This window comes from Neltuma alba, unplaced genomic scaffold (genome assembly GCF_004799145.2).
Source record: "Neltuma alba isolate B1F8T4 unplaced genomic scaffold, ASM479914v2 tig00011993_pilon, whole genome shotgun sequence".
Lineage (NCBI taxonomy): Eukaryota > Viridiplantae > Streptophyta > Magnoliopsida > Fabales > Fabaceae > Neltuma > Neltuma alba.
In genome coordinates this window covers 205,930-214,362 of record NW_021636566.1, presented here as the reverse complement: position 1 = coordinate 214,362, position 8,433 = coordinate 205,930, and the positions used below count along the sequence as shown (strand labels likewise).

Here is an 8,433-nt window from a genome sequence, read left to right as displayed (position 1 = left end):
TCTTACTCATGAAAAAACAAAGCAAGAAATCGTCATGCTGAATTTTGCAAGGAAAAGTGTAGCAAAATGATGAGATGACATTACTGATGAGGAAAAGGAGCTAAACAGAGCTATGAAGTTAGTAAGATTAAAGCCCAGGAGGGTAGTGTTGAAGTCAGAAAAGTACCCTCATGACATTCTGTCAAGTGTCAACCAAAGAAATAAAAATAAAAGACCCCAAAAAAGGAAATTAAGAAAAGAAAGAGAGAAATATAATAGCCAGTTTTATAGATTCGAAGAAAACAACGAATGAGGGGTTATCACCTTTTAATTTCTCCAGGTTCGGGTAATTTCCCACAAGGATAAGTCCATCTTAATCACGAACTGACTAAAAAACTGTGGATTAGGTGGCACCCACGCCGGCGGCGATGCTACCCGAGGGAGGAGGCGGGGATGGCATGAGGTTGACGAGAAGATCGGCGAAAGCACCCACAATGTACTTGTGGGTGTGTTTGGGATTCAGAGCAAGATAACAGAGAAGAAGCTCATGCAAGATTTCCCAGTTGGAGTTCACATCCCTCAGCTCCGGACGCGCCTCCACCATCTCCTGCATGGATCGTCGGAAGTCCAAATAAGGGTCCGGCGAGAAGGTGGGGACGGCCACGCTATTGTCGAAGACCTTCTTTTTCTGACCGGCGGCGGCGGAGGATTCCACGATGGAGTTAGAGCGGCCGGGTGAGGAGAAGAAGAAGCGTCGGGAGGCGAAGGCGGTGGCCAAGTCTGGGTCATTGCCGGCGTTGATGGAATGATCCGAGGTCGGGTCATAAGTGAGTTGAAGTTTTTTATGAATACAGAAGAAGACGGGGTGGCGGGCGAAATAGGGTTGTCTTGAAGAGTGCTGATGGAAGAAGCAGACGAAGCTTCAGGTGATATTAATGGCCGCATAAGCCTGGAGAAGCACTGGTTCAGACTTCTTCCTAGTGTGCTAAGCATACTCTTCTCTACTCCTTAATCTGCTCCTTCGACCCACATGTGCAGGTGCCATGGAAAGGTTACATATTTATATGTATATTATTATAATATAATGGGAAACTGGGAACGTACGCTTGAAGCTGCATGTGGGTGGCTTGTTTTCGGGATTCTTAATGCCCAGTCGCTGACGAATACAATAATTAACTAAGTTGGAAGATATATGCAGTAATAAGCTGCGGATTAAGGCATGGTTGTTTGAGATAGAAGGCAGGTGCACATGGTGGGAAGCTGTAATAATAAAACAAATGAAGGAGAAGGAGACACGGAAGTCAGAAGAAGTGGCAATTTTATAATAAATAGAGTATCAGAGTACATGGATAGCTGCTCATAGTTGGTCCACTTCATGCACTGATCACAAATGGGAAAGGGATGGATCATGCGTGCTGCATATATTTATTTGGTAACCCAATAGACAAATATGACAAGGGGGACGGGGGACCTGGCCTGAGCCGGGTCCCACCCCATGTCCAGCTTTAAACGTAAATTAGATCATAGCCTGATGATAGAGGCAAATAGAGAGAGGGGAAGGGAGAAAGAAGTGAAATTGGAGGAAGCAGGGCTGTGCAATTGCAATGGACAAAGGATGAAAAGAACGATTCGTGGCTTCTGATTCTGAATAAAACGAATGGACGTGTCCAAACTGAAGTCAATAAAAATGGGACGTTGGTGTAAATTTTGAAGCCAGGGATGGTCCAATCGTGGCAGCAAACCACGTGGTCGGGTGGAGCCTGGCCTGCTTTAACTTTAATATATACACCCACACTTTTTATTATCAATAATAATAATAATATGGAGTTGGTTTTGCATAGAAACCAGTTTCCGTGTTGATGAGGGAGGATGTGTGCGATGGATGTCTATGGGTCTCTTTCGAGTACTAGCTAGGATGGGGAAAATCTAAAAATAAAAACTTATAAAGTGTATGAAAAATTAAATTTGTTTAATATATACTCCTCCAATCCTTAATATAAGACCCATTTAACTAATTTCATTAGATTAAGGAAGTTAGGTAAGTTAGTTAATTATAAAAAAAGTGACACATTTTTCTTAAAACACCATAATCATCTTTCTTAATACCCCTCCCTCTTCTACTTGATTATAGTTGAGGGAGTATCTATAGGGATAATTTAGAGAAAATTGATAAATATGAAAAATGGATCTTATATTTAGGACTAAAACCAACTCAGGAATTGGTCCTATATTAAGGACTGGAAAGTACATTTTTTATTCTGCGTATGTATGGGGAACATATGGCTCATGGCCATGGCAGAAGAGAGAGAAGGCAGTGATGAGAAGAGTGAGCCAAGAGGGGTGGGACGAATATTAATATAAGTCGCAGAAGTGCATACATAAGTTCCAGTAATTTTCTCTTCTGCGCCTCTGTCTTTCACCAGTCCCTCCTTTTTTTGCACTTTCCCAAATATTCACTCACTTTTCAGTTCTCACACTCCATGGTCCCTATACCTCACCCAACAAATACTTTGTACCTTCACCGTGTTCTCTTTTCAAAAAATCCGTACGTTTCATGTTTAAGTACAACTGGAACTTGGGTTAAGTCCAATTAGCTTGGGCTTAGTTTTCCTATACCAGAAAAAATGTCAGTGTCTAGAAAATGCCACCACATCAATCTTTAATTCAGTAACTATAATAATAATAATCAATTAATCATTTTTTTTCCTTTTCGGTACGTCCGTGAATTATGATAATTGCATTACGGTTTGGTCGCAGGTGTTCAAACTGCTACTTGCCTCTTAATTATTCATTATTGCATTCGATAAGACAAGCGTCTTGCCCACCTTCCTGCCCTGCTGATCAATTACCACAATTTCAGAGTCATCCTCAGAATTATGGATATCTCTTTTTGTTTTCGGTTTATTTCGTCAACCACCATAGTAGTAATTACACTAGAAATGAGCTGGAGCACACGTGCAAACCAACAATATTGTTATCCCTCGTAGTACTTGCTAAATGATATGATGGCCATGATCTCCAATCTGAAACTAAATCATTCCCATATGCACACCCCATTCCCATGTGTCTTCTGCATGGTTTTGATCACTGGCGTTGAATTGAATTCTCACAGAAGTTGGTGTCTGTCTCCAACATGACAACCTGAATTTGCCATATTTTAATGCAAAATCATTATAAATATTAAATCTAGAGTAGTTCTAAGAAGTCTGATTTTTGCTTTTAAAAAAAAGTTTCACAACTTTAATTAACTTAAAAATAATGCAAAAACATTATTTAATTTATGAATATACACGTTTAACGTGCAGACACGAATTCTTTTAATAATTTGTGTTCATTTATTATTATTATTTTCACTTACAAACTATGAGTAATTCATATGTTAATATTTCTTTTCCAGCTTTGCGTCCATTCTTCATTATTGAACTCTCCAATAGGAAGCCTCGCTTAGATGGATAAATGAAAAAGAATCATTGGGCTCTTACTAAAGAACTACGAAGCCTGTTGGGCTTCGGCCCTTTTATTTTGGATCACCGGTGTGGTTGAGTTGTCGTTGATGGCCAACGAGTCGTCAGGACGTACTAGTCAAGTAAAATAAACAAACTGAAACTTAAGATCGACTCCTATTCCTAATTCGCTCGCATTCGTTTAAACCAGAGCAGTGCAACTAATGACTCAGGGCCTCATTTATTCTTTGTAAGCCTCTGATCTGCGGTGGCCATGGAAGCTCCCATGCCGCCAGGTATTCCACTTATCACATTCTCCTGCATGCCGTCCACCCAACCAACATCAAAATGATTAGCCACTACCTTCACAATTAACTTCACATTTCACATCAGTTAACACTGCCTATGTATAAAATCGTAACGTTAGGTTGCATATATATGATGAAAGGAAGCTAGCCAAGTGAATGATGGGTTGACGGCGAACTGGGATACTTACGGATGGAACAAAATTATTGTCACCAGCCCTGCGCACCAACCGAGGATTAAGAGTTGCATCCCCCTGTTCACTTATGAAATCATCGTCTATACTTGCTCTAAATCCTGGAGGTTGCCTCCATTCTGCTGCAGCATCAGCATCATCTCCTGATTCATTCACTGGATTATTACTCTTGTTTGCCTCAATATTCTCAGCAGCTTGCATGTACTTCCCCACCACCTGTTTCAACAAGTTAAATGAATACTCGCTATGAGTAAAATAGATGTAGATGTGGAAGGAGACGGCATAAAATAGGTGAGGTTATTTCTTTTGGACCTGCCCACCCACTGTCTCGGTGACGACGTGGCCACGGCCTTCATTTGTTGCAGATATGGTGACACCTTCGTTTCTGGCAAGATTAGTGACGGCGTCGTGAGAGATGAGACCGGCTCGCTGGTTGGTTGCGGCGGCTGATTCCATGCGAGCCGCGGGGCCACCTTTCTGGGTTCCACCCAACACCTGGGCTTCTGCTGACTGCATCATGGCTGCGTCTCTGGGTGCTATGGGCTTCGATGCTAATTCTCCCTTCACGTTCACGAACACTTCTCCATATTTAATGGGCTCCTGCTTATCTTCGTCAGCACTTCTTCTTGGCTGTTCTTGGCTCATGCTGATACAAGATCAAACAATTCGACTTGTCTTGTTAATACAAGTTTGTGTTTGTGTTGTTATATATATGCGCAACACAAAAAGAAAAAAACACACACGCGCACACTGGCCGGAGCACTAGGAACGGTTGAAACTTGACACCGCGACAGAAATACTAACACGTGGTGGAAGAATATGATGTAAAGGGGTGATGAAACATTATAAGCAGTGGCAGGTGGCGAGTGCTGAAGCCGGCCGAGAGCATGTGTCTTCCACCGTTAAGCGGCCGCAAGCAGATATTTTGACAGCTTGGACCTAGCTGGCTACTCCTAAATTCATCAATCATACTCATATTCTGATTCAGTTTCTTACTTTCGTCAGATAAAGATGGCTATTTGAGATGCCGAGCATGCTCGACTCAGAGAGATCGGTGCCATCTTCACCCTCTTGGAGACACGTGAAGGACCCTTTAATTTACCTGATTGGGTCCGTACGTAATTAAGGCGGTAATTTAAATTATTCAGTCGCGGATAAACTCTTAATAAATTCGAAAATGTGAGTCTGACGGATCCTTATATTAGTTGGTTGGTTGAGTTGTATATACGTTGTTCATGAATTTTATCTCTTTTAACAGCATATTTTAGGCTATGCGAAAATTAATTAAGCATCAAAATAGTGAGCTCTGTAACAGTATAATTAACTTTCGAAGCCACCATGATAACCAGTCTTAGAAATATAAACACTAACTTTTTAGGATTTATTGGGTCAACTGTTTAAACGTTTTTATTTTTTTTACAAAAAATCTACATATATAATAATAGCATTTGACGACACCGATGGAGTACAAATTTTAGCAAGGTTGATTTTTAAAAAATTAGAAAAGTAAGATTATAAAATTTCGTAAAAATATATATAATAAAAGAATAAGAAAGATTAATTAAAAAATTGATTCAATATTTATCCTAGATTTGCAATGGCACAGGCTTCAGCTGTTGTGAAACTAGTTAAATTGTGTAAAAAGTTCATAAATAACATAATAGTATAGATTATGTATAAATTCTAATTCTAATGCTTTCAATACAAATAAATCATTATGGTCGATTTCACTTAACAGGGGACGAATAAAAGCTTTTACTGTTATAGGACATAACTTTTGTTGTATTAATTCGACCAGGTTAATATAATTTTATCAAAAGTAGATTTAACGAAAAAGCGTATGCGGAGTTACTGTGTTTAATCACCGTTGGTGGATTTACATTAAAAAGCACTCCAGACATTCCGACAACTAATAAAACAGTACATCAATCACCATCCCATGCCATGAATTAATCCATGATCAAACTGAAATTTTAGCGTATCTGGCCAGTTGGGCATATGAGATTCTAAATCATTAACAAGGACACATTCCTTGACTGCTTTTGTACTTTTCAACGCTCACGCCTATAACATAGCTTAACATCCTCCGGATGATCCGACGGCGTCACTTGATGTGATATATATATATATATTACTTCCGGTCCTTAATATAAGACTCCATTTGACTTTTTGTTTGGTCCTAATTATAAGATTCCAATCTATTTTATCTCTCATATTTATGCATTTTTTTCCAAGATAGTCCTTCTAATAATGATAGTTCTAGCCAATACACTTAATTAGCAAGGATATTTTAGAAATGACAAAACTTATTTATTACAAATAACTAACTTAACTTACTTCCTTAATCTCCTCAAATAAGTCAACTGGGTCTTATAATTAGGACCGGAGGTAGTATTATTGAAGTGTAAAGATAAAGCAAGAAAATTTATACTAACTCTGCTCTTTAATATAAAAGTTAAATAATTAATTTGGAAAGATAAAAATTTTTAAAATAGTTATTTGTAATAAATATTTATTATTATTTTTAAATTAATCTTATTCAATTAGAATCACTATATTTAGGTGAAAATATTTTACAATTAATAATTAATAAAAATATTTTTTTAGAATATATTATAAATTTGAGAGATAAAGTAACTTAACGAGGGAAGGTAGTATTTACTATAAAAGGTTGATATGTCCCAAAATATATAGGAAGACAAGCACAGAAGTGGAAAATAGTAAATAGCTAGATCGCCACATATCATATATGATACATTTTTTAGCAAGATGTGTACAAAAACAGTCATCAACCTCAAAAAGCTCAAATATTCATATAAAGATAGAACCATGAAATCTTCAACGTATATACTAATGCATAAGCTGTCTGATCATTTGTTTTGATTAAGGGTCGCCGCCGCAGCGACGGAAGCTGCGACGCCACTGGGAGTGGTTTTCATGTCCGGTTTGTTTCTAATCTCAGCGCCAATCACTCCCTCTGCATCTTCTCGTGTCACCTGCTTATCTGCGGGCAGCTTCTGCTTCGCATCCTGCAAGCACATACGCAAAACATTTCAAGTTAAGCAAGAAGGTTCAGAGGAAATTGAACGCAAATATGATGAGTTTCATATATATTTACAGTTAAAACATCAGACAAAGTTGTTCTCTGCTCGTATGGCACAGTGCGAGCGTTGCGGGTGGCAGCAGACTGGGCAGTGGCGGCCACACCTCCCGGCGTTATCTTGTTTCTTCCGGTGGCTCTCATTTCAGCAGCTTGTATTGCTGCGGCGTCGCTCTGATCCACAGGCTTATCACCAGCCGCGCTTAATGCCGATGCCTCAAGCGCCTCCCCCATGGTTATAGCATCTGGGTATAGAGCCAACCCAGGATCTCTCATGGGCACGTCGGGCTCCACAAACTGTCCCACCACCTCTCGCCCCACCGTCTCGGTGATAACACGAGTCGCACCCACTTTTGTTTCGGAGACGCTCAAGCCTTGGTTGCGAACTACGTCTGAGACGTCGTCTGAGCTCACCAGGCCGGCTCTCGTGTTCACTGCAGCTGCTGATTGCATCACGGACGCTGGTCCTCCTCTCTGGGTCTGACCCAATGCTTGGTTCTCTGTTGCTTGCATCAAAGCCGCGTCTCTCGGCGTGATGACATTGGAAGCCACTTCACCGGAGACGTTGAAAACATCTCCGTATTTGATGGGCTGCGGCTGCTGCTCCTGCCCGGCTTCAGATCTACGTGCCTGCTCCTGGCTCATGGTTGTACCGTGCACTAGAGCTTCAACGAGTTTATAAGCAAAGATCACCAAATGTGGTTGAAATGCCGTCACCTCATTGTGAATGTGTTTTTATATACACAGACAGAGATACGATGAGAAGATGAGGGAGGGTTATCGGGTGGGAGGGTTTTACAGGTGGTGTCTAGTTTCGTATGACGCGTGGCATTTCATCTGACTAATGTTGTCCAATGCTCGTTAAATTTCACCACCTGGCACGTATCTCTGCCGGTTTGGCTCACGCGCGCGTCACGTGCATGAAGAATCATAGACAATTAAAATCCAAAACAAAAACAAATTTAAAAACAGTAATAAATTAAAAGATACTTATCATTGTGCTTTTATATAGTTATGTATTGATTACTGTTAAAAAAAGGCTAAATTATGCAAAACTTCTCTAAACTATAGGCCAGTCACATATAACCTCCCTGATGTTTAAAAGTTTAAATTCAATCTTCCCGATCTTTTATGTTTTTAACACCTTGCCGCTAACTCACCGTTATCTTTCTAATAAAATTTGCCATGTCAGATCAATATAAAACACCTTGCATCTTATGTGGTATCTTACATGGCATCCCATCTAAGTTAATTTTATAAAACACCCCTGAACTTTAAACTAGTTGCACATAACCGCCTAACATTTTAATACTAAATTTCCATTACTTTTTTTTCCTATTTAATGCTCATCAAAACCTACTCATCATTACTTTCATTGCAACATTTTTACAATGTTATAATTTTATTTTATG

General features: G+C 39.6%; 3 protein-coding genes across 3 annotated transcripts; all 3 read right to left on the bottom strand.

Annotated features, from left to right (window-relative positions):
- Positions 1 to 290: 290 nt before the first annotated feature.
- Positions 291 to 1,076, bottom strand: LOC114720649 (transcription repressor OFP16-like). Its single transcript, XM_028906313.1, is given in 2 exon segments — positions 291 to 807; positions 810 to 1,076. Coding segments are annotated over 2 exon segments (588 nt in total). The 5' UTR covers positions 973 to 1,076; the 3' UTR covers positions 291 to 382.
- Positions 1,077 to 3,659: 2,583 nt separating this feature from the next.
- On the bottom strand, positions 3,660 to 4,566 carry LOC114720644 (late embryogenesis abundant protein D-34-like). The gene is made up of 3 exons (XM_028906307.1): positions 4,234 to 4,566; positions 3,919 to 4,137; positions 3,660 to 3,785 (listed from the first exon to the last, which is right to left on the bottom strand). Exons 1-3 carry the CDS (start codon positions 4,564 to 4,566, stop codon positions 3,660 to 3,662), a joined length of 678 nt encoding a protein of 225 aa, XP_028762140.1.
- Positions 4,567 to 6,791: 2,225 nt separating this feature from the next.
- LOC114720651 (late embryogenesis abundant protein D-34) lies at positions 6,792 to 7,666 on the bottom strand. Its single transcript, XM_028906314.1, has 2 exons — positions 7,040 to 7,666; positions 6,792 to 6,950 (listed from the first exon to the last, which is right to left on the bottom strand). Exons 1-2 carry the CDS (start codon positions 7,664 to 7,666, stop codon positions 6,792 to 6,794), a joined length of 786 nt encoding a protein of 261 aa, XP_028762147.1.
- Positions 7,667 to 8,433: the final 767 nt, after the last annotated feature.